This window comes from Polypterus senegalus, chromosome 1, assembly GCF_016835505.1.
Source record: "Polypterus senegalus isolate Bchr_013 chromosome 1, ASM1683550v1, whole genome shotgun sequence".
NCBI classification, from domain to species: domain Eukaryota; kingdom Metazoa; phylum Chordata; class Cladistia; order Polypteriformes; family Polypteridae; genus Polypterus; species Polypterus senegalus.
The window spans coordinates 3,805,714-3,831,603 of NC_053154.1; the positions used below are offsets into that span (position 1 = coordinate 3,805,714).

The window sequence follows — 25,890 nt, forward strand, 5'->3', positions numbered from 1 at the left end:
GTTTGTGAGACTCCAGGACTGTGTGAGCAACACTGGAGCACCACAAAGAACAGGCCTGTCAGCTTTTGTCTTCGCTTTGTACACCTTTGATTATAAATATAACAGCAGGTCACGTCACTTGAAGACGTTCTCTGCACTTATGGGGTCAATTTAAAAAGGGGATGAGACAGAGGAACGAATCAGGGGGAGAAATTTGAGAACTGTCTACAACTCAACATCAGCAAAACCAAAGGAACTGCTTATTGACCAAAGAGCCTCTGTGTCTGGTCACTATTACAAGGAGTGGAGGTACACATTCAACCTTCAGATCAACATTGACGTGTGACCACTGTGCCATCTTTATCATCTTTATCCTTACTTGCAATGTGAATCCTTTTAACTGCACTCTCCTTCTGGATGTCATGCCCTATGGATGCGACACACATGTAGTTTCCAGCATGGCTCTTGTTCATCTTCATTATGGTGTATGCGATGTTCTCTCCTTCATATAAAACCTCACCATCTTTCAGAAAGCTGTAGTGAACCGGTAATTTCTGTAAGCTGTTATTCTTCACCTCACAGGTCAATTTAACCATCTCTCCTTTCTTTACTGACAGCCCTGATATGACGGTAAGCATCACACTGGAGAAGAAATCTGAAAAATGAAAACAGATGACATGTTAGCGTGATCATAGACACCAGTAAACCACACGTGTCCATCTGAACTGTTTAGAGCGGACTGGCATTCTTTATATTTTATCAATTGGCTTGACCGCCTAGAAGTCAGAGGGGGCTGAAGACAGTTCCAGCAATGGTGGGCACAGAGCAAGAAGCATGGCTGGATGGGTTGTCAGCTTACATAAAATGGGCAGCTGAGAATGGCCCATCAGTCAGTCCGAGTGTCGTAGGGCGCTTGTGTTCGCAATGGAAACAGACTTTGATTTTCAAGTATAATGGAGCACAGAATGGAATTGGTTGTCCACCTTCTGCCTGTACTTTAAATTGAAGTTTTATCTATAATCAGTGCCCTCAAGTGCTTACACTTCCTAGTTTTTCAAAATGCCTTTTCTTCTAACGTCATTCTGTGTTCATGACCTCCTCTGCGCATCCCAGACATAAACTCAGTTTTAGTCTTCACTTTCAGTTCCATATTCTGGCCCCAATGTATGAATGATTCTTCAGGGTCTCTTTGACTCCTTGTTGTTCCTGCTATGTCTTCCTCACTGGCCAAGTGCCGGTACCTTCTATAGAAAACTGTTCTCCCTTGATTACTTGCCTCATGACTTTCTCCAGGTCTTAGGTTTTGAGAGCACATCCCCTTACCTGACATCTTCACTTCTACTTGGATCAAACGTTTTGGAATCTTTAGAATCACTTACAATATATTAGCTGTATTCATTTTGCTAAGATACTAAATTCTTGTGAAACAATTTATCTGTTCACGATGTCATAAGTCAATGCATACAGTAATTGACTGAGGCCCACTTCAAACTCATAGAGCCTTTCCAGAATGCAACAGAATGTAAAAATCTGATCTCTCACTGATTTCAGGTGCTCTCCCAGTGATCTTAACCTCTTCTCCAGTACATTTGCAACACTTTGACTGTCCTACAATTTCCGCACCTCCATTCTTCTTATGGATGAGGCCCGAAATCCCCAAAGCCCACTCCTCCGGCATACCCAAAGTTCTTCAATTGTATGAAATATTCCCACCATATTTCACAGGTTGTTATGCTGGGTATCTCGTTATTCTTCAGTTCTTTAATAGCTTCCCTCACCTCTTTTCTTGTTGGTAATACCATCAGTACTTCTTGTTCCTCTCTGATTTTATTCTGCCTCTCATCATTTTGTTTCTCCTTCATCTCCATCTGTCTCAGTGCATCATCAGAGTGTTCTCCCATCATCTGAGCAGGCCTTCCTGGTCTCTAATCAGATTTTCCTTTGCAAAACACGATTTTTGTCTGGAATCCTTTGCTTGCCTATTTAGTTTTTTCTTAAAATTCCCTCACCTCTCTACCCCTCTTCTTTTACTGTTGCACTGTATCCTCCACTTTCTGTTTCTGTGCCTGAAGTTTCCAGTTTTCTTACTGCTGAAGAATATATCAGCTAGTCCTCTCCCTGTGTTCTCCCACTGCCTCCTTTTTCTTTACACAGTCCTTTATCTTGCATCCTTAATTTATCCTCTCATATCTTTCATCAAACCAGTGCTCTCTCATGTTTCGTGCCTACCACACCTTTGCTACTGTTGTGCTACTGCAGTTATGATATACTGCTGTATGCTAGTGTCACCATCTTGTAAAATAACTGTATCACCCTGCTTCTCTACAAGACAAAATAGTTCTGAGGTCCCCAAAAATAGCTACTCAAACAGGCAAGGATATTCACTGATCTGTCTGGTTACCCTAACCCAGCTAGGTCCAAAATACTACCTGCTGGCTTACACTGAAGTGGGAAGTTGCTGAAACAACTATACGTATTACCAATAATATAACAAAAGCCCCACGAGAGGAGGGATGACTGTAAACCTTTGGCTTGTAATAAAAGGCCAAATGAAGAATCTTTATAAAGAAAATATTTATTAACAAAAATACCAAATACAAACAAAGGCTCAAATAAGCCAAAAGAGTCACACAGGTGCTGCCAAAAATTCAATTCACAGCAAACAAGATCCAATACAATATCCCAAAATTAGAATCCTGAAAGCAAAGCAAGATCCAGAAAATCCAACAATGGAAACAAAATAGATAGATAGATGGCATAGTCTAGATAGATAGATCGATAGATAGATCGATAGATAGATCGATAGATAGATAGATAGTATCACGCACGAGCGCAGCGGGAGCAGTTGAAGGACCTGACGCGCACCGCGATAAAGCCGGCCGGGAACGAAGGCAGCATACTAACCTCTCTCTCTCTTATTCCTTAGAAAAGACGAAGCGACGCCGCCATAAACCAACCCAGAGTAAACAAAGGTCTGCACTTCTGGGTTTCTTACTTCCCTCCGGTCCCCCAAAGATGACATCAAACTCCCATACACCATCACGCCTTCCCAGCAACCATCACGTCTGATTTCCGGTCCGCCCCTTTATATTGTCCCTCCAAACCCTCCATTTTTGTCTTATGTTTTCATGCAATAATTTTGTCTGAAAGACTTTTTCTGTTACAGTATACGAGGCTGAAAACCCCAAACCCTTTATGCGTTTTGTTGTGCTTTATTCACAATAGATAGATAGATAACGTAGTTGGCAGGATAAGCTGATAGATAGATAGATAGATAGATAGATAGATAGATAGATAGATAGGTGTGAATGGCACTATATAATAGATAGATAGATAGATAGATAGATAGATAGATAGATAGATAGATAGATAGATAGATAGATGTGAAAGGCACAATATGATAGATAGATAGATAGATAGATAGATAGATAGATAGATAGATAGATAGATAGATATGAAAGGCACTATATGATAGATAGATAGATAGATAGATAGATAGATAGATAGATAGATAGATAGATAGATAGATATGAAAGGCACTATATGATAGATAGATAGATTTTTATTTGTCCCCAGGGAGAAATTTGATTTGTTTACAGAAGCTTTTTAAATAAATAAGAATAAAAAAATGAAAAACAGTCCAAATTACTTCCTGAAACTCCAACAAATGAATGATTCCAAATTCCTGAGCTTTCTCAGACAGTTTAAATAGCCAAAGGCCTGTAAAAAAATCTAAGTATAAAATACATATAACTTTAATCTGTGACAATTATAATCAAGCTCTTTGATAATAAAGCTATAATAAAGCTCTGATGATTACATCAATTTCTAATTAGAATAAAAGAAATTATTCTGAGAAAGAATAAGAGAATTATATTTCTTTATTTCTGAATGCAGAAGGACACACTGGCACCTCATTCATATCTTTAGAATCCTTAAAGAGTCCCCGCAAGTTGATCCAGCAGAGTTCATTCAATAAAATAGTGAAGTTTTTGAGGCCATCTACTGAGTACTAAGGGAAGCACATTTAAGAGTAAAGTCATAATGCACTTTTTTACATCAAGCATTGTGTGGTTGAAGTGGTAACCTTGAAAACTTTCAAAAGAATCTGGATGAGATATTTGGAGGTATTGCCGGTTTGTAATGGTGAGTAAAATAATTAGTATGAAACTAAATTTGAAGTGCTTTGCTTGGCAGTAGAATTTCAGAAACAAACGGTGTTTCACATCCAGCGAAATCCATGCCATCAATACAAGAAAATGATGACTGTCTCCTGTCATTGACACAAGAAGAACAATGATTATCTCCTGTTTGGAAGCACAATTCTGTGTGTGCCTGTCTGTCACTGAGTATTTAAATAAAAAGACATTTTGTTCAGAAATCAGTTGCATGTTGTGGTAGTTCAGGTAGCACTTGGTATGATGCACACTTTGCCAATTATGATGACAATCTCTGTGGTCACAATCCTAATGATGCAGTGAAAACAGGAAAGAGACACGGAGTTCACTGGCACATTAAGTGTGCATATCCTCAACCAGGTAATGGTGTGTGGACTTTCTGTGTAGTCAGTTTTTTTTGTTGTTATGTCTTTGTGCCCAAAATATGAAGCATGTCACATTTTTGAAAAACATATGGCACACCTTCAAAGTGACGTGAATGAGATACATACAGTGCATCTGGAAAGTTTGCTCTATGCGTCTATGTTTACTCCTCTTCTTGTTTGGAGGATGTAATCCACACCACATTTGTAAAATCAATTTTATTCACAGCACATCACTTTTTCCACATTTTGTTATGTCACAGCCTTATTCCAAAATGGATTAAATTCATGTTTTTCCCTCAGAATTCTACACACAACAATGACAACATGAAAAAAGAGGTTTTTACAAATTATTAAAAATACAAAAACTGAGAACTCCCATGTCCATAAGTATTCACAGCCTTTGCTCAATACTTTGTCGATGCACCTTTGGCAGCAATTCCAGTCTCAAGTCTTTTTGAATATGATGCCACAAGCTTGGCACTCGGCCTGATTTACATCACTCACACACAGAGTCACGAATTCACAGTCAATAAAATAATAATACTGTATATTAAATGAAACACAAACATAAGCAACAGGTAAACTGATAACCCTCCGTTTTCCCCGCGATGATATAAAATACTAACACAACAATAAACACTCGCGACAAAGTCCTTAACACACTCCAAATACAGCAGTATTGGATACAGTGGAATGGAGGGAACAGCTTTCTGTAAGTAATGTAATAAACTGTCCTACTTGTAGTCCTGATGCAGTGAGGGGTGATGAGATTTGGGGAGCGCTTCCTCCGATGAAGCACAATGACCAGTCCAACACTACTCACATGACTGGCAGGCACGAGACACTCCATACTGTCCATCCTTACGGGTTTAACAATTCCCCGATAGAAATGATACTCCACTGGTGGAATGGCAGACGAGACAGACGGTTGAACGCAAACACAAAACAACTGGGCTCCTTCACTGTTTAGCCGGCTCCCTTTTAAGATTTCTGCTGGTCCCTTTTGTCCCAAGCAGCCCCTGCGTTCTTCTCAAATGTCCAATCAGGGCAATACCCATGGGGCAGCTGGGAAATGGAAACCTTTAAGTTGTAGCATTGCTACACTGTAATGGCACTGTGATGTGGGAAATGCTTGAAAAGCGTTTTCCACAAATAGTATCACTTGTGTGCCGTGCTGGAGTTGTGCCTGCATCTGTCTGTGTCGAGTTTGGGGAGCTGGAGTGCCCCTTTTGGTCCACAGAAGTTTAATGATGATCAGGATTTAGGCAGTGGGAGCTACTGAAAAGAGCGGAGAAGTAGTTTAAGTATCTAGGATCACTGGTAGCCCAAGATGGAGAATTAGATGCAGAGAAAACCCATAGAGTGCAATGTGAATGAAACAATTGGAAGAAGGTGTCAGAAGTATTGTGCGATTGAAGAATTAAGGGGAAGGTTAAAGGTCAGTTGTGTAAGACCAACCATGATGTATGGAGCTGAGACATGGGCAGTAAAGGGAGTGCACGATGGATGTGTGGAGTTACATAAAAGGATAGAATGAGAAATTAGACCATCAGAGGTTCAACCAAAGTAGAAGAGATATCTAAGAAAGTACAGTCAGACCCCCCTACTTATAAACAGGTTTTGTTCTGAAAGGCTGTTCGTAAGTCCAGAACATATTGGTAAGTGAGGATAAATGTTTTAGTTTCTGACCGCTGTCCGGATCTGGACATATAAACAATGTTTTTAGTGGTTTCTAATGAGCTTTGAACAACTTACAAGTATTGTATGTGAAATAAAGTTTATAATTACAAAAATAAGATCTTCCCGTGCCTCTTGCCACCACTTGAAGGACATGCAAATTATCCTTAAGTGCTAATTTTGGACTTGAGGACCACTTTGTTCATATGTATGAAAGTTCACAACTTGAAAGAGTGTAAGTGGGGGACTATCTGTACAGGAAAGTAGGATGAAGTGGTATGGACCTGTGATGAGGAGAGACAAGGAATACGTGGTGATGAGATTGGACGTCCAGGAGAAGTGAAAGGATGGGAAGCCAAAGAGGAGGTGTATGGAAAAACTAGAAGAAGATCTGAAGGAAAACCACTTGTCTGGTGAGTAGGTGAAGATCCGAGCCGTATGGAGAAGGTTGATCAAGCACACATAGAAGAGGGAAAGATGAAGAAGAAAAAGAAGAGGCTAAACGAATTTTACCTTCTGCATCACAGAACTGTATGCAAATCAAAATGTACCTGTGTCGCTCACCTATTAGGTGACAAGATGAGTGACATATGGAAAGGCCAGCTTCCTCTCTTTGGCAAAATGTCTTTAAAATACTTCATTGACCTATCATAGCTCTAATCTCCATTGATTCCAATATAAACTTTCTGTCAAATCTGTATTGTACACCACCTGATGGTTCCCTTCTGTTTCTTTCTACATAATACTGTTTGTGAAACTCATCCCAGATGTGTACATGTAGTTAGTGAACAGACTTTGCAATGCTGGTCCTCCAATCTGCCAGGAAAATTTGGGAGATGGCGGCAGGATTGGCACTCCAGCACCTGTAAAAAAACTCACACTCTTCCATTCCATTCAAATTAGCCTGGTGCTGAGGTGTCACCCATTGCACGTCTATCTATCTATCTATCTATCTATCTATCTATCTATCTATCTATCTATCTATCTATCTATCTATCTATCTATCTATCTATCTATCTATCTAAACACAGGAGAGGCTGTAGTCCATAAAAGATAACTTGTTCCCCTCACCTCTGACCGTGATGTTGACCTCCTCAGATGAAGCCACCAGGGTCTGTCTGGAGAACACAACACATTTGTATCGTCCTTCATGCTCCTTCTTGACCCGAGTGTACCATACAGATGGCTGCATCTCTTGGTCTTCATGATACACCTTAGTCATGTGGCTTGTCGGGTACCGAGTGCGGCACTCCAGTGTCACGTCATCACCTTCTGTGAGTGGCAGTGGAGGAGTCTGTAGAGCCACCATGTTGTCTGAGAGAATCAAAAAAAAAAAAAGAGAAGGAGAGAGATGGTATTGATGACAGCCATTCATCTTTCATCTGTTCATTATTGGAACTTTCCTTTTCTCTCTAATATATTAAAAAAGTTTTCCATTGTCTTTGCGTTATTCAGTCTTAACCACGCCCCTCCACACCACTCGCCCAATCGTTACTCCTATTGGGCACATTCCTCTCTCTCTCTCTCTGTCTGTGCTACCCTGTGACACTCTCAGTACTAATTCACCCTTCAATGCAGTCAGCTATAATGGCAAGGCAGAAAAGCAAATGATCTTTTCAGGAACATCGAATTATAAAATGCAATAGAAAAAGAGCTTCAAGAGCTGATAATGAACGTTGAAAAAAAAAAATGAACAAAAAAGAGCTGCATATAATAAAAATAAAGAACAAAGAGAATCATCCGATAAATGAGAAAGAGCAAAATATCCCAGACAATATGTGAACAGAAATGCAAAAAAGCAACGTTTATAGAATGTAAGTATATTGTTCGTAATTGTTTGTAATTTTTTAGTTACTTTTTATTTAATTTTACTTTTTTACTATGTTTTATTATTCATTGGTATTTAAAATAGGAGGCTGTAGTGAAATACTCAAGTAACTTTTCTATCTATAACAACTCTAAGGACCAAACCGTCTTCCTCCTGTGCCCCGCATACTCTTCTATATACCAACTCATTTTTACTCATTGTTCTAATTGTCAGTGTCATCATCAGGGGACTGATTCTCTAGGACGAAAGCTGATATCATTTGCCCCCATTTTATGCATATTTTTACATTTGTTTTTGATAACTGTAATATGGTGGGTCTGCGGCTTAGAAAAAAAAGTGGCTGATTTTTAAATAAATGTGCAGCCTTGAGGATGGATACAGGGTATGAATATGCTTTTCTGTGGGGCTGATAGGGGTGCCTGGCTGGGCACTCATACACGTACAAATGTGTGCGTCAGTCGGATGCCTCATCAATGCCTTGTGGGGAGCGGCGGTTCACGCCTGCACCCAATCAATTTGAGGTAAAAGGAGACTGCACAGGAGAGAAGAAGGGAGAAGATCGGAAAAGAGAAACGGCAGATAATGGTGGAGGTTGGTGGATGGACGGACACAGACAGACAGACAGACAGACGGATAGACAGACAGATAGAGGAAGGGCAGGAGCGAGCGAGCGAACAAGTGATGTTGATGGAAAGAAAGCAGGCAGATGGGAATTTGAGTCCCAGGAAAAACCATGTGGCCAGTGATTAGGAGGAGGTGAGGAGTCGCTCCTGCTGAATGGCCAAGTAGCAAGAGGGACCATTATAATCAGGGTGTGATGTCACTGGGTGGAGCCAAGCAACTGGCAGCAGTGGGTGAACAGAGCGCTTGTGCCAGGAGCATCCAAGATCGGTAGCAGTGCGAGCAGAGCAGGGCTGGGCAGCATTCTGTGGGACGCTGTGGGACTGGCGGTGGTGACACAAACCAGGACTGAAGGGGTTTCTGCACCTCTTAGTCGACATCTCTCCAGGCTGCAAAACCTGAATAAGGTAAGGTGGAGAGATGTCTTTTTTAAAAGGAAGACGCCAGGGCTCAGACTTAAAGGACACTTTCTTGCTTGGGAATTTGAATCTTGATTTTTAAAGGAATATTTCATTGATTTTTTTTAATCTCCGTTAGCACTTTGTTTTTATGGATTATTGATTGAATTTTGCACTGCACATTGTTTTGAAACACCATTTTGATTGACTTTTTTTAATAAAAGCACTGAGATTTTTTGCACCTACCCCTTGCGGTGTGTGTGTGTCCTGATCCGCTACGTTATCAGCAGTTGCTGGGTCAAGAAGGCTCCCTGCATGGGGCAGAGAGTGGAGCCGACCCGCACTGTCACAAACACCCGAGGTAAAGGCACCATTGTGACATGTTGTGTTACTAGCCAGACCTTACTTAAGATGGCGGTGCTGTACACTTCACATCTGAACACTGAGATGCTGAACTTAGTTAAAAGTTAAATCAAAGTAATTTGACATAAGGACCGTTTTGGTGTTTTGTGGGTTTTTTTTTTAGTTTTGGTGATCTAGTTCTCTACAGCTTTCTCTGCCTTTGGATCCCTACATATAATATATATATATATATATATATATATATATGTATATGGTGGTACCTCGGTATACGTCCGCTTTGGAATAAATGCAACTTGGTATACGTCCTGTTTGGACACAAAAAATTTTGCTTGGTATACGACCTTAGTTTGGAATACGACTTGCGTGCTGGAACACCCCGTGGTACCCTCGTTTACCTCTCTCGAGACAAAGTATGCCAGTTGCTAGCATTCAGTGAACAACCCGCGCTATAACTCTCTGTGAATTTTCACATGATTTTGTGATTTTTTGCGTAAATTTGAATTGATTGTTAAAAAGTATGAAGGTGATATGCGTATCCGGGACATGGCTGCTGCATACCGTATGCCGAGAACGACGGTATCTACAATTGTGATAAACAAAGACGTTATTAAAAAGTAAAGTGAGGTTACATTTTCATTTATTTCATCTAATTGCGTTTGTATTTATATATTTTAGTATTAAGCAGTGTATAAATTATTTTATATAACCCCATCAATGTATAATATGCCAGTAACAATAGGATTCTTTTCATGGGAACAGATTAGTTATTTTCCCTTTACTTCTTATGGGAAAAATTCATTTGGCATACGTCCTGTTTGATATAAGTCAAAGGATCTGGAATGGATAAAGGACATATACCAAGGTACCACTGTATTATATATACAGTATATAATATATATGATTAATAAAGTATCTATCTATCTATCTATCTATCTATCTATCTATCTATCTATCTATCTATCTATCTATTATATAGTGCCTTTCACATTTATCTATCTATCTATCTATCTATCTATCTATCTATCTATCTATCTATCTATCTATATAAACTGTATATATATATATATATATATATATATAGTATATTGTCAGGGATGCCAGGGGCAACGACCCGGCTGGGACACCATGAGGGACTGGATATGGGTCTGCGCCCACCCTGGATCACGTGGGGGCCTCCTTCCTAGTTGCTTTGGGGGCCATGAGTTGAGGGCATGGAAGCCCCACCCTGCAGGGGCTCGTGTTCACCGCCAGGAGGCGCCCCAATGCCTAGAGGACCTGTTACCTCAGCACTTCCGCCACACCAGGAAGTGCTGGGGGGAAGAATTATAAGGACACCTGGGGAGCTGCCGGGAGAGCAGCCGACACTTCCGCCACACGTAGGCGTGGCCAACGGGGGAGTGTCGGAAACACTGTGAGTGTTGGGGTTTGTGCACTTTTGGACTGGGTCTTAGTGACCATTAACTATTGTAAATATTGTAAAAAAAACGTGTGGTGGTGAAAAACAACATGTCCGCCTGTCTGTGTCCAGGCGGCTTCCACAATATATATATATATATATATATATATATATATATATATATATATATATATATATATATATATATATATATATATATATATATATATATATATATATATATATATACCCAGACCCAGACAGGCGGACACATCAATGTCACCCAACACATGTTTAATAACCATTATTTATATACAATAAGTGCCACACAACCCCAAAGTCCAGGCCACCAAACAAATGCCTCACTTCTCTTCAGGCCGCCTCCTTGCGTCCTCCCAGACATCGTGCTACTTCCACTGCAATCTTCCGATGGCACTCCCCAGTGTGGCAGAAGTGCCGGCTGCATCCCCGGAAGCACTCCGGGTGTCCCTGCTCCTCTTCCCCCCAGCACTTCCGGGTGTGGTGGAAGTGCTGAGGTCCAGGGCTCCATAGGCATTGGGGTGCCCCCTGGCGGTGACCACGGGCCCTACAGGATTGAGCTTTAAAGCTCTGTACCCATGGTCCCCATAGTCACCAGGGCAGTCGCCCCCAGCCACCTGTGACAATATATATATATATATATTTGACTCTCTTACTGGTGTAACTCAAGTAATAAACAGTACAATAAGTGAAACATTCCATAATTTCCACAGCTCCTTAGGAATATTTACCTTCACACATTCTTTGGGTCATTTCTGGCCCGCCATTGGCTTCAATGAACTTTCTGCTACATTTTGGGAAGTTTGTTTGTGTATAACCCATTAAGAAAATTCCAATAATGTCATCTGCTCCATTCTGGGCATATCCTTTTGTTGCTTCCTCCAATATTCCTGTACTTTACACCCTAAGAAAACACTTCCCAAAAAACACTTTTTAGTGAGTTTTATGTTTTCTGTGATCACAAAATGACATGCAAACCAAGTTTTAGCATTACTTATGCAAAACAAAATGGCTCTCTTGCTCATCCTTTATTCTTAAAAATAATTTGAAGCTGTTGTGCTGTTACATTGACCTTAGAGAGCCCCCTGGGTAAGGTGCCATATGAAACAATGGCTTGTCTTGTTAGCCCCTGCTGCTGCTTTAGGACAGTGGGCTCTGTGAACGTAACGCAGAAAGCAAAGATCGGCCGATTCAATTCTTGTGCTGCACACTTTTATAGCCCAAGTCCCCAGAGTGAGGGTATTGCAAGTAGATGTACAAGTGCATGAGTTACTCATCTTTGTACCGTGCACAAAATATCAACAGGATTCATGACGACATGTGAGCTTCACTCTGCTGAGGGACAACACAAAACATTACGCGGTGAACATAAGACAAGCACAAAAGGCCAAACTTGACCGAGAGCGTGTGTTTGATGTCTCAGACCCCAGTTGAGATCATCCGTCAATGACTCACCCGTGACGGTGAAGCTGACCGCTTTGCTGCGTTTCTCTCCCGATTCCGTCTCACACCAGTACAGGCCGCTCTGGTTCTTGTCTGAAAATGTGATGGAGCAGCCTGGGATGTTTTCACAGGACAGATTTCGTCTCAGATGGTTTGCTGTCGCCATGAACCACCGGAATTTCTTAATCTGAGGGTCTCCGTTTACTCTGCAGTTGAGTGTAAGTTTCTCTCCCGCAAACAGGACCGTCCATGTCGGCCATTGCAGAAAGGAAACCTCTGGGTGCTCAGCTGCAAAGAACCAAAGAAGTATTCATTGTCTTATCAATTGATCCACATTTAGAAAATCACATTCTCAGACCCACTTAGTCCAGTTCAGGGTCATGGGCGCTGGTCCTAGCAGCAATTAACTTCACCCATGTGTCTCCCGCTGACCTGGAGGGAACATGCAAACGTAATACGGACAACAAGTGGGAGTCAGAATCAAACCCTGGATGTGTGTTTACACTGGATGTAGTTTAAGCGTATTGCTTCAGGCACATAATGAATAAAAATCAACCACTAACTATATATAATTCATACTCATTTACTTATGGTTGGTGTGGGGGCCATAACTTCAAAAATCTTGGACCCAAACTCCAGCCTGGACACATCCTCCCTGTGTCGTGTTCTCGTTATCTCAAATGTCAAAGACATGCAGGTTGTTGGCAACTGAAATGGATCCTTAGGTGGCCTCCTCTTTACTGCTGTTCCCCAAGACCATGAACTGGAGACACTTGGGTTCAGAAAACTGGATGAACAGATGGACTGACTTACTTATATTTAAAACGAGAGGCCTGCTGGTATACGACTGAACAGATGGCTTTCCCGTGTGGGCCTGGCACTTGTATTCACCCTGGTCAGACCACACGATGGCGCTAATGGTGTAGATGTGGCTCTCCACTGTGTGGCCCACAGCATAAGGTGCCTGCAATCTCTCACCATCTTTATACCATTGATACTGCAGTCCAGGGATATCGATATTCATCTGGCAGCTGAGGGTCACAGTCTCTCCATAGTAGACCGTCTGCCATGAGGGTCTCATTGTGAGGAAAAGCTTTGGTTGATCTGGAGAAGACAAAAAGGAGACAATCAAATTAGAGGTGCTTCTTAATGTACATCTCAGACCCCTTGTTGATCTTCTTAATAATCTTGTGGAAATTAATTTATATAGTTTTATTAGTTTAATAATTGTGAAAAAACCCTAACCCTTGTGGAAAGTTCTAGTGCCAATGCGGTAAAAGCAAGCAGATTGCTAAAGACCTGTCTGGACGCGCTTGACCTCAATGTTCATGCGACACACCAGAGGACACTGGAGGGAGATGGTAATGTGATGGTGGTAAACGATGATGCTGTTCATGCTTACTAAACATGTATGATCGACATTTATCATGGCTACATAAATAAAGACTCACACTTCTTTGTCTTGTCTTGTTTTTATTTGAATTTGAAATTTAAATTTTAATTCTGTTTTTTAATTTATTATTTGCACTTCATGTTGGTACACTGTGGACCCTGAGCTTCACAATTTTGTCTGTCTGTATACTTGTGTATGGTTGAGATGACAATAAAGTTTGCTTTGACTTTGACATAAACTCTGCTGTAGATATAACACTTTGAGATATACCGTGGATTCAGAAACTCTTTCCCTTTCTACACACTTTATTATATTGTCAATTTTAAATGGATACATTTGCCATTTTTGTCATTCAATCGTCACTCTTCTTCTTCTTTCAGCTGTTCCATTTTATTAAAATTCAAATAATAATAATAATAAATTTTATTTATACTGCACTTTATATAAACAATCTCAAAGTGCTACAGAGTAAAATAAAGTAATAAAACAAAAAGACCTAAAAAATACTTCAATAATAAAATATCTTTCTAAAAAGAGACGTTTTTAAATCTCGTTTAAAAACATCAATTGACTGTGGGGCTCTCAGGTAATCCGGGAGGGCGTTCCACAGACAGAAAAGGCCCCGTCACCCATGCTGCTGAGCTTAGTTCTGGGAACTTGAAGAGTGTTAATGTGTACCGAGCGGAGGGTACGTGAAGAAGTAGGACGGGTAAGGCGTTCCTGTAAATAATGGGGGGCATCATGCCCATAAACACACTGATGAGTAAGGAGGGAATCCTTACACTCTATTCTAAGTGAAACAGGGAACCGATGAAGGGTTTTCAAAATAGGAGTGATGTGGTTGTACTTTCGCACCCTCATCAGAATTCTGGCAGCACAGCTCTGAATATACTGGAGTCTCTGGCTACTCTTACCAGGAATCCCGAAAAAAAGCGCATTACAATAGTCCAACCTGGAGGAGACAAAAGCAGGAACAAGCCTCTCTGCATTCGCCACGGTAAGTATAGAGCGGAGTTTAGCAATGTTCTTGAGATAATAAAAAGATATTTAATATGGGTGTCAAAAGTGAGTTGATAATCCATTTTAACACCCAAATTAGTGACAGATATAGAAAGAGGAATGTTTTGACCAGAGAACATAATACCAGTAATGACAGAAGAACGAAGATGATGTGGTGTGCCAGCCAAGATGGCTTCTGTTTTGGATCTATTCAACTGAAGAAAGTTAAGCCTCATCCATGCCTCTATCTCCTGCAGGCAGGTAGTCAAAGTAGATGTTGGCAGAGAAGCATTAGAGGAGGTGGGAGTAGTCCTGAGGTAAAGCTGAGTGTCATCAGCATAACAATGGAAAGATAAACCACGTCTGCCAATGACAGTTCCAAGGGGAAGCATATAGATGTTGAAGAGGATGGGGCCCAAAACAGAGCCCTGTGGGACACCACAGGTAGCATTGTGGGTATAGGATTTTGTGCTACCCAAGGCAACATACTCAGTTCTACCTGTCAGGTTCGATGTAAACCAGTTAATAGTGTATTGCAGGCGATGAAGGAGAATGTTATGGTCTATCATGTCAAAAGAAGCTGTCAGATCAAGAAGAATAAGTAGAGAAGGAGAACCAGTATCTGCTCTCATTAGAAGGTCATTAGTAACACTGACCAGGGCTGTTTCAGTACTATGGCCAGGGCGAAAACCAGACTGAAACTTCTCAAACAAGTTATTCAGTTTGAGGTGATCATACTGCAACTATTTTCTCCAGAGTTTTAGAAAGAAATGGAAGATTGGAGGTGGGCCTACAGTTAGAGAGAACTTCAGGATGAAGGGTATATTTTTTTAATAGAGGTCTGATGACAGCAGTTTTTATTACAGAAGGAATATGACTTGTCAAAAGAGAATGATTTATAATCCTAGTGATAAGTGGAGAGACAGCAGAGATGTTGGCCTTCAGCAGAGCTGAAGGGAAAGGGTCCAGGGAACTAGTAGACAATTTTCATTTTCCTGATAATGGCCTCCACCTCTTCCCATGTGGTAACAGAGAAAGAACAAAAGGGGCTGGACAATCTCAGACAATGAATCGACAGTTGGAAACGGCAGGGTGTCCATGGTAGAGAGATTCAAGCAGATGTTATCAACCTTTTGTTTGAAAAAATTGATATGCATGTTGCACCTCTCATCGGTAATCTCGGAGTAAACAAATAAAGGAGGTTTTAGAAGGTGATTTATAGTTGAGAAAAGATTTTTGGGATTCCTGGCACTATTACTAATAATAGTGGAATAGAACCTGGACCGTGCAACCTTCAAAGCTTCTGCATACGTCCTCTTATGTTCCTTGTAAGCCTGTTTATGAACAGTCAATCCAGAAGCCTTAAGTCGCCGCTCAAGGACACGCCCAGCCGCCTTCATTGTTCACAGCTCACAGGTATGCCAGGGAGCTAAGCATGGAAATGAGACGGACCTAGATGTTAAGGGGGCGTGAAGGTCCAGGAGATTGCTTAGGTACTGGTTGTAGAAATCCACAAGGTCATCAACAGTGTAGGAGCTGGTAAAATCAGAAGAGAGACGTTTAAGGTCCAAGGCCAGGGCAACCACATTAATGTTCTTCAGATTTCTGAAATGAATGTGTCATTTTGGTTTGGTACAAGAAGGGAAAAAAGGCAGCTCCATTGACACTACTTGATGATCAGAAATACCAAGATCATATACCTGTAAGTTAATGATTAAGGCAGAATTTGAAATGACCAGGTCAAGTGTATGACCCCTAGAATGTGTAGGGACATTAACATATTGTTTTAAATTAAGAGAATCTAACAGCTCAAGGAAATCAGCAGTGAGATAACCTGTAGGATTGTCAACGTGAATATTTATATCTCCAAGGATTATGATGTTAGCAGAAGTAGCACAGAGTGTTGTGAAAAGATAAGTCATTTCCAGGATGAAGGCAGAATTGGGTTTTGGAGGTCGATAAATAAGGAGAACAGTCATGGGAGTAGGAGGCTTACATTTAAATTTAAGGCACTCGCAGGAAGATATTGCAGGTAGCGAGATAGGGGACAACCCCAGCTCCTGACGATGGATGATAGCTAAGCCACCACCACGGCCAGTACTGCGCGCTGCCTCCAAGTAACTGTAGCCAGAAGGACAGGCTTCATTAAGAGCAGAGTAAACCTCTGACTGGTGCCAGGTTTCTGTTAGACACATGAAGTCAAGTCCTTTCTCTCTAATATGTTCTTTAGTCAATGTGAATTTATTACCAATGGATTGAGAATTAAACAATTAAGATTTGACCAATAACTGTGGAGTAAATCTCTGTACAGGTCGTAAAACATTAAATTCCACTCCATAACACAATTCCAACCGAGGATGTAGGGATATCGCAGCATGTTTCACAATGGCTCGGGTATTTCCCATGCTAGAGTGCAGAGATCTCGCAATACTTCCAGTGTTAATAGCAGTTGGAGCAACGGTGCTCTGATGACGCATCAAACGTGCGACGAGTGACCAGAAAGATGGAATGCTGGTAACAGAGCACTTTTGCTGATTATGAAAGATAAACTTTCGACCAGAGCCTTTATGAATGTAACGAGGACCGTGAAGAAGTCCAAGTTCTTCAACAATAGGGATAGCAACTTCAGGAGTGGTTCCAGGATTAAATCGGCGAAGTTGTAAGCTGGAATACCTGAACACCATTCTGACCAAAAAAAAGGAAGGAATGCCATCTAGACAGCGCCATAAAATCCAAAACAGATGACAACACTGTCAACACTGTCATCCAGGCACCAGGTGAGTAAACAACAAAAAACTTGATAAAATCAATAAAATCCACAGCAGAAGGCAAAACAGTGTATCCGGGCGACAGGCGAATAAACAACAACAACAACTTAAACTTAAACCCAGATTCCAAACAAAGTCAGAGTCAGAGGGAGACGTGGCAAACATTCAACGCCAGCGTCCTCTCCCACTGCCTATCAGACCAAATTAGAACAACAGACATGGAGAAAGAAAGAAAGAAAGAAAGAAAGAAAGAAAGAAAGAAAGAAAGAAAGAAAGAAAGAAAGAGGTGACCTAAGTAGAAGTATGCTGTCTTCCTGCAGGACTTTAGGGGAAATCATTCATAGAAAAATTCAGACCCTTAATTCATTACCCCCTTTGGCAATAACTACAGCTTTGAGTCTTTGGTTACAACTCCCATGCCTGGATTCAGCCAGTTGATCTCAATCTTCCTCTTCTCAAGCTCTTTAAGAAGCATCTGTAAACTGCCATTTTCAAGTCTCTCCACACATCTTCTTTGGAGTGTATAATAATAATTGTATGTTTCAGGTCGTTGTTATCCTCAAAGGTGAAGGCTTTGGCTTGGCCAGACAAAGACACTCAGACTTGTCTCAAAGCCACTCCCGTATTGTCTTGGTTGTGTGTTTCAGGTCATTGTTGTGCTGAAAGGTGAACTGTCACCCCACTTTGAGGAGACATGAACTCTGGAGCAGATTTTCTTCAACGACACATCTGAATTTGGCTGCTTTCATCCTTCCCTCAATCCTGACCAGTATCCCTATCCCACAGAGTAACGCCACCTACATGCTCCCTTGTAGTGATGGTATTAGACAGATGATGAGCAGGGCCTGGTCTTCACCAGACATAGTGCTTGGAGTTCTGCCCAAAGAGTTCAACTTCAACTCATCAGACCAGATAATTTTTTTTCTCAGCTCTCAGAGTCCTTTAAACGCCTTTCACTGAAAAATGGTTTCCTTCCATGCACCATACCATAAATGCCCGATTGATGAAGTGCTGCTGAGATGGTGGTCTTTCCAACAGGTTCTACCATCTCAGTAGAGGACTTCTGAAACTCTGTCAGACTAACCAAATGGATTCTTGATTACCTCTCTATTACCTCTCTTGACTATCCATCTCTGCTCTTAACCCCTTCCGAAATGATACTGTTGTGCCAGGACATGATGAGTGTTTAATAGAATCTTCCGTTAAAGTGCACAACATTAATACTGTAATAAGCAATCTCAATGCACATAGAAAATCTAGGAAATACGGCATAAACTCCAATAATCTAATTAGAATTACTATTTTAGAGGAACAGTGTATTAAAACTATAAAAACAGATCACAGATTAAACAAAAAATACACACAGAGCGGCGCTAATAATAATAATTTAGTTCCTATTCCAAATATCAATAACGCACTTAGTATTCAACTTTGCACCTCCGAAACATTAAATATGGCACTATTAAATGTCAGAGCTTTAACTAACAAAGCGTTTTTTATCAACGATCTTATTAGTGATAAAAAAAATAGTGAAACGTGGCTTAGCTCAGACGACGCGGCTGTTTTAATTGAATCTGCGCCTCCGGATTACAGTTTTACTCGTGCAGACCGGCAGGGAAGGAAGGGTAGCGGATTGGCTAACATTTACTCGAGCCGATTAAAATGTAAAGATGTCAGTTTTGGTAAGTTCAAGTCCTTTGAGTATCTCGCTGTTGTTGTTCATGGAGATTCTCAAGTTCTAGTATTATCCGTGTATAGACCTCCTCTTTTTTTGAGGAATTCTCTGACTTAATGTCAATTTTAATTACTAACTATGACACACTCCTAATAGTTGGTGACTTTAATTTTCATATAGATAATCAGTGTGATCTAAAAGTAAAAGAATTTATGAACCTCCTGGATTCTTTTGATTTGAGACAACTCATAAATCAGCCTACACATAAAGCAGGTCATACGTTAGACTTAGTGATTACTAAAGGACTGAAAGTTGATATAAAACAGATCATTGATATTGGTCTATCAGACCATTTTCTTCTACTTTTAATATAGAAATAATGATAAAAACACTCATGAGAAGCATATTGTTAAAAACGCTTCTTTGACTCGGCAGCAGCTTTAAAACTTACAAACATTTTAAGCAATCAGTCCGTTTATAGTGCCAGCTATAATAGCGAGGATAATGTAAATAGTAAGGTGGAAAGATTTAATACTAAAGTGAGAGCTGCTGTTGACATAGTTGCACCTGAAAAGACAATAAAAAATCTTCTAGCATTGTTATACCATGGAAGACCCAAAGAGTGTCTGATTTAAAGAGAACATGTCGTAGAGCTGAGCGTCAATGGAGGAAGACTAAACTTACTATCCACCACGAAATATTAAAAGTCAAAATAACAGAATACAATAACACTGTCCGTCTTGAGAGACGCTGCTATTTCTCTAAGATTATAAATAACAATGCTAGTAATCCCAGAGTCTTATTTTCTACAATTGATCATCTACTAAACCCAGGTAACTCAAAGGAATGCCTCCTAAGTGCTTCCAGTGAAACCTGTGAGGCTATGCTGTATTTTCAATCAAAAAATTAATGATATTAGAAATAACATAGTATATCTCCCCAACACTAAGGATCCTCCTAAACCCCAGCATCCTGTTATAAACAAATTAAACTCTTTCACTAGGATAGATTTACCTGATTTACAAAAACTAATCTCTCAATTAAAAGGTTTTTCAAAGAAGTATCAGGCGTGCTAATTGATAATGTTCTTGACATAGTAAATTCGTCACTAGATACGGGGGTCTTCCCAGACTGTCTTAAGACTGCTGTAGTTAAACCCCTACTTAAGAAACATAATCTTGACCCCTCGGCTCTTGAAAATTTTAGACCCATCTCTAACCTGCCTTCTTAAGTAAAGTTCTAGAGAAGGCAGTCATTATGCAGTTAAATGACCACCTCAATAAACATGCTATTCTTGATAAATTTCAGTCAGGTTTTAGAACAAATCACAGCACAGAAACTGCACTCGTTAAAGTAGTAAATGACTTGTGGGTAAATGCAGACAGAGGCCATTTATCTGTTCTCATCCTCTTAGATCTGAGTGCTGCATTTGACACCATTGATCACAATATTCTTAGAAATCGCCTTAGTCAATGGGTGGGCCTCTCTGGCAGTGTCTTAAATTGGTTTGAATCCTACCTGACAGGGAGAAAATTCTTTGTTAGTTGTGGTAATTACAACTCAAGACACATGATATCCAATATGGTGTTCCACAAGGCTCTATCCTGGGTCCGCTGTTATTCTCAATCTACATGCTTCCGTTAGGTCAGATTATCTCAGGGCACAACGTGAGCTACCACAGCTATGCTGATGACACACAGCTGTACTTATCAATAGCACCTGATGACCCGATTCTATTGATTCACTAACACAATGTCTGACTTGTATCTCAGAATGGATGAATAGTAACTTTCTCAAGTTAAATAAAGAGAAAACTGAAATCTTAGTGATTAGCAATAATGGATACAATGAGGCTATTAGAAATAAACTGGATACATTAGGATTAAAAGTCAAGACGGAGGTAAAAGCTTAGGGGTAATTGTTGACTGTAATCTGAATTTTAAATCACATATTAATCAGATCACTAGGACAGCATTTTTTCACTTAAGAAACATAAGTAAAGTTAGACCTCTTATATCACTGAAAGATGCTGAGAAATTAGTTCACGCGTTTGTTTTCAGTCGACTAGATTACTGTAACGCACTCCTCTCAGGACTACCCAAAAAAGACATAAATCGTTTGCAACTAGTGCAGAATGCAGCTGCTAGAATCCTAACTAGGAAAAGAAAATCGAACACATTCTCCAGTTTTGATGTCACTACACTGGTTACCTGTGTCATTCAGGATTGACTTTAAAATTCTGCTTATGGTTTATAAAGCCTTAAATAATCTGCCCCATCTTATATATCGGAATGTCTGACACCTTATATTCCAAATCGTAACCTCAGATCCTCAAATGAGTGTCTCCTTAGAATTCCAAGAACAAAACTTAAAAGAAGTGGTGAGGCGGCCTTCTGCTGTTATGCACCTAAAATCTGGAATAGCCTGCCAATAGGAATTCACCAGGCTGATACAGTAGAGCACTTTAAAACACTGCTGAAAACACATTACTTTAACATGGCCTTTTTATAACTTCACTTTAACTTAATCCTGATACTCTGTATGTTCAATTCATCATAATAACTATTCATGGTGGCTCTAAAATCCATACTGACCCCTACTCTCTTCTGTTTCTTTTTCCGGTTTCTTTGTGGTGGCGCCACCACCACCTACTCAAAGCTTCATGATGCTCCAACAATGATGGATGGATTAAAAGGCAGAAGTCTACGTGACCATCATCATCATCAAGCCCTTCCGTGAGAACCCTAAATCCAAAGAGGACTGTTTCATTTATGTTAGGTAGAATGCCCAGAGGGACTGGGTGGTCTCATGGTCTGGAATCCCTACAGATTTTATTTTTTCTCCAGCCGTCTGGAGTTTTTGTTTTTCTGTCCCCTGGCCATTGAACCTTACTCTTATTCGATGTTAATTAATGTTGATTTATTTTGTTTTCTTATTGTGTCTTTTATTTTTCTATTCTTTATTATGTAAAGCACTTTGAGCTACTGTTTGTATGAAAATGTGCTATAGAAATAAATGTTGTTGTTGTTGTTCTGATCAATGGGCTTACCTGGGGGGTATTCCAGAAAGCTTGGTTAACTTACCATTTGGTAAATCATAACCTCTGGGTTGATTTACCCCAAACCCGCATACCATGAGTATGTTGGTTCCAAAACACCTGAGAAGAGTAAGTTCAATCAACCTCCTACTGGTTACCCAGAGTTAATGCGCGTGCACCGTGCATACATAAAGACGTTTTCAATGGATCGCCGATTTCACGAGTCAAAACGGAAGATCAAGGAGAAAAAGCGAGGCATATTTCACAGAGGGGGAGTTGGAGGTGTTAATGCAGGCGTTTGAAGAATTCAAGCCTATCATAATGAAAAAAGTAATACGGCTGCATCGGCTAAAGAAAGAGAGTTGGCTTGGCAAAAAATAACGGACAGAGTAAATGCGTGAGTGTATTAAATTGCAAAATTGACATCGCCTCCCTTTTATTATACTGTAAAATAATGAAACACCCCTTCCGCACCCTTTTCACTGTTAAATCGCTTTGAATGCATTCACTTTTCCTGCCATTCATTTCTTTAGGTTAAAATAACAATGTGTATTGACTAGGAATATATGGTTTCTTATTTAATAAGGTGTAATCCGTCTGGATGCAGAAGAACTTTGAGGCAAGTCAAAATGAAACATAAAAACATACTGCAAAAGGTAATAGTTGATTACACGATCACTGAACTATTGATTAAACACGATTTAGTATATTCTGTCTGTCATGCAGCTAATAGAAAGCAAGCTGAAGCCCGTCTAACTGGCGGGGCCCACCACCACCTCCCCTCACCCCATCTGAGGAGCTGGCTCTGTCCCTTAATAAAGGGCGACCAGTAGTTGCTGGCATTCCAGGGGGCACTTCGTCACACACACCATGCACCACAAGTAGCATGGTGAAATGTAAGTTAACCACTATGATTTGTTTTCATTATATGACTTAATAAATTACTATCTCTGTCACTTAAAGGCTTCTTCAACATGCTTAATGTTTTTATGCTGGCTGACTTTATTGAACTTTATTGAACACAAAATCCAGTTCTTACCTGCACATTGATACTATGAATAGATTTCCTATTAACATAGTCTCCCTCATTCATTGAAGGAGCTTTAATAGGAATGTGGGTGCCGCAATGCACCCAATTACATTTGGAAACCCTGAAATAGAAAGTCATATAGGGAAGTATCAAGTGTGTGTGCAGGATGAATACATCTATAGATATAAATAGTATGACTACATATTAAATATGCGTCATGAATTTTACTACAAAGGACAAACCTGCCACTCTGTGGAATTCCTCTTTAATTACAGGTTAGAGGTTAATTAGAGGTTTATGGCCAGGGAACTGTACAAACGTGTGTAAGAAGTGTTTCAGTGCCAGACATACTGTGCGAACGGCTCTACACACAGTTGCCTTTCCCACATGCTCTGCATCGCCCACATTATACAAAAATGCCCTGAGGCAAAAACGAAGTGCTATGCACAGAATGTTTTCTGTGCTAAGCGCAGACCCGCGGTTTGTGACATGTGCAATATGCGGTGCCAAGAGATGGGTCAAGTAAATTAACGATTCTTTTGAAAACCGATAACGCTCTTTTAAAAAATCATTTGGAAATGAAAAGACATCAATACACGGTCTTATTACTCTCTCCTGGCGGAAAAAACCTCGGATAATTTGTGCTTCCACGTCCACAGGATCGTCATCAAAAGGGCACGCCATGCTCAGTAACCTTCTGAAACAAACTTACCCTGGAACATAACCTGCTCGGTGGCAGGTTATCTTCAGAGAGTAAGCTGCTATGGTTACATACATACCCAGAAAGTTACCTCCGTTTTTGGAACCGAAAGTTGAGGTTATCCACTAACTTACCCTTAAACTTACCCGGGTATGTCACATAACCTGCTTTCTGGAATACCCCCCTGGTTACTCAGGTTGACTGAATGGCCAACTCTAGAAGTAATAATACATTTTTTTTTATATAATATGTTTTTATTTATATAGCGCCTTTCCCATGCTCAAAGCGCTTACAGAATATAAGAAAAAACAGCAGGGTATACAGTATATAGCATTGTACAAACCAGAAAAATAAAGAAGATTAAGACAGTAAATTCAGAGAAAAAAGCCTAACAGACAACATAACTGATGGTCTCGCACACACACACACACATACACAGGTGACATGAGCATCTTGACATGGAGGTAAACTGAGAGAAGGGTAATAAAGTCAAGTAGAGCTAAAAGCCTTCCTGAACAGATGAGTTTTGAGTTGTTTTTTAAAAGAATTCATGGAGTCAGCTGACCTGATTAATTTCGGTAGGTCATTCCAGAGTCTGGGCACTCGCTATACAGCTGAAGGCCCTGTCACCCATGGAGTGTAGATTAGTGTGGGGCACAACAAGATTGCCAGAATCAGAGGACCTTAGTGGGCAGCAGGCACATAGTGATGGAGAAGGTCACTGATGTAGTTTGGCGTGAGGTTATTTAAGGCTTTGTAGGTTATTAGTAGGATTTTATATTCGATTCTGTAAGACACAGGGAGCCAGTGAAGACGGAGCAGGATGGGTGTGATGTGCTCGCTGCTGCTGGTTTGAGTAAGGACTCTTGCAGCTGAGTTTTGAATAAGCTGGAGCTGTGATATAAGATTAGAAGGGACACCTGCCAGCAGCGAGTTACAATAATCGATGTGGGATGTGATAAAAGCAGGGACAAGTTTCTCAGCATTAGAAAAGGAGAGGAAGGAGCAAACATGGGATATGTGACGGAGGTGAAAGTAAGAAAGTTTCTTAATGTGGTTTATATGGGTGGAGTAAGAGAGGGAGGAATCAAAAATGACACCGAGATTCTTTGCAGTAGAGGCAGGTCTGATGAGATCACCACCAAGATGGACTGGGAAGGAGCTCATTTTATTAAGTTGCATTTTAGTCCCAATTTGCAGGAGTTCAGTTTTGTTGCAATTTAATTTTAAAGAGTTCTGCTCCATCCAGGTTTTAATTTCACTAAGGCAGGTTGTGAGCTGAGAAAGCTCTGATGAAGTTCCACTTTTAACATTGAAGTAGAGTTGAGTATCATCTGCATAAAAATGATAGCCCAGTCCATAGCTACGAATAATATGGCCAAGGGGAAGCATATAAATACAGAAGAGAAGAGGGCCGAGGACAGAGCCCTGAGGAACTCCTTGTGTGACTGGCACTGAGCTGGATCTGCTGTTGCCAAGACTAACAAACTCTTGCCTATCAGTCAGATAGGACTTGAACCACTGGAGGGCAGTGCCAGAGATACCCAGCATGTTCTCCATTCTGGACAGTAGAATGTCATGTCTGACAGTGTCAAATGCTGCACTGAGGTCTGACAGAATTGATATGCTGGTTTGTCCAGAGTCTGCTGCCATAAGCAGATCATTGGTTACCCGTAGCAGAGCAGTTTCACAGCAGTGCTGAGTCCTGAAACCAGACTGAAAGGGGTCCATCAAGTTATTAGACGTTAAGTAATTGGTGAGCTGGGAGGCTACAACACGCTCAAGAACTTTTGACAGGAAAGGTAAGTGGGAAATAGGCTGGAAATTGTTAAGATTGTCAGCATCAAGACCAGACTTTTTTAACATTGGGGTTACAGAAGCGATTTTAAAAGTGAGCGCACAGAGCCAGTGTCAAGGGATGAGTTTATTATTGTTGTAACAGTCGGGATTATGGCATGAAGGCAGGATTTAAGTAGTGTGGTGGGGATGGGGTCCATTAGA

General features: G+C 40.5%; 1 protein-coding gene across 1 annotated transcript in view; it reads right to left on the bottom strand.

Moving 5' to 3' along the window:
* Positions 1 to 25,890, bottom strand: part of LOC120517461 (sialoadhesin-like) — a 76,967-nt gene that overhangs the window by 42,545 nt on the left and 8,532 nt on the right. Inside the window, exons 3-6 of the mRNA XM_039739803.1 lie at positions 13,101 to 13,391; positions 12,300 to 12,575; positions 7,271 to 7,513; positions 359 to 634 (exon numbers count right to left, since the gene is read on the bottom strand). Of these exons, the coding sequence (XP_039595737.1) occupies positions 359 to 634; positions 7,271 to 7,513; positions 12,300 to 12,575; positions 13,101 to 13,391 (1,086 nt within the window). The remainder of the gene's footprint in view (positions 1 to 358; positions 635 to 7,270; positions 7,514 to 12,299; positions 12,576 to 13,100; positions 13,392 to 25,890) is intronic.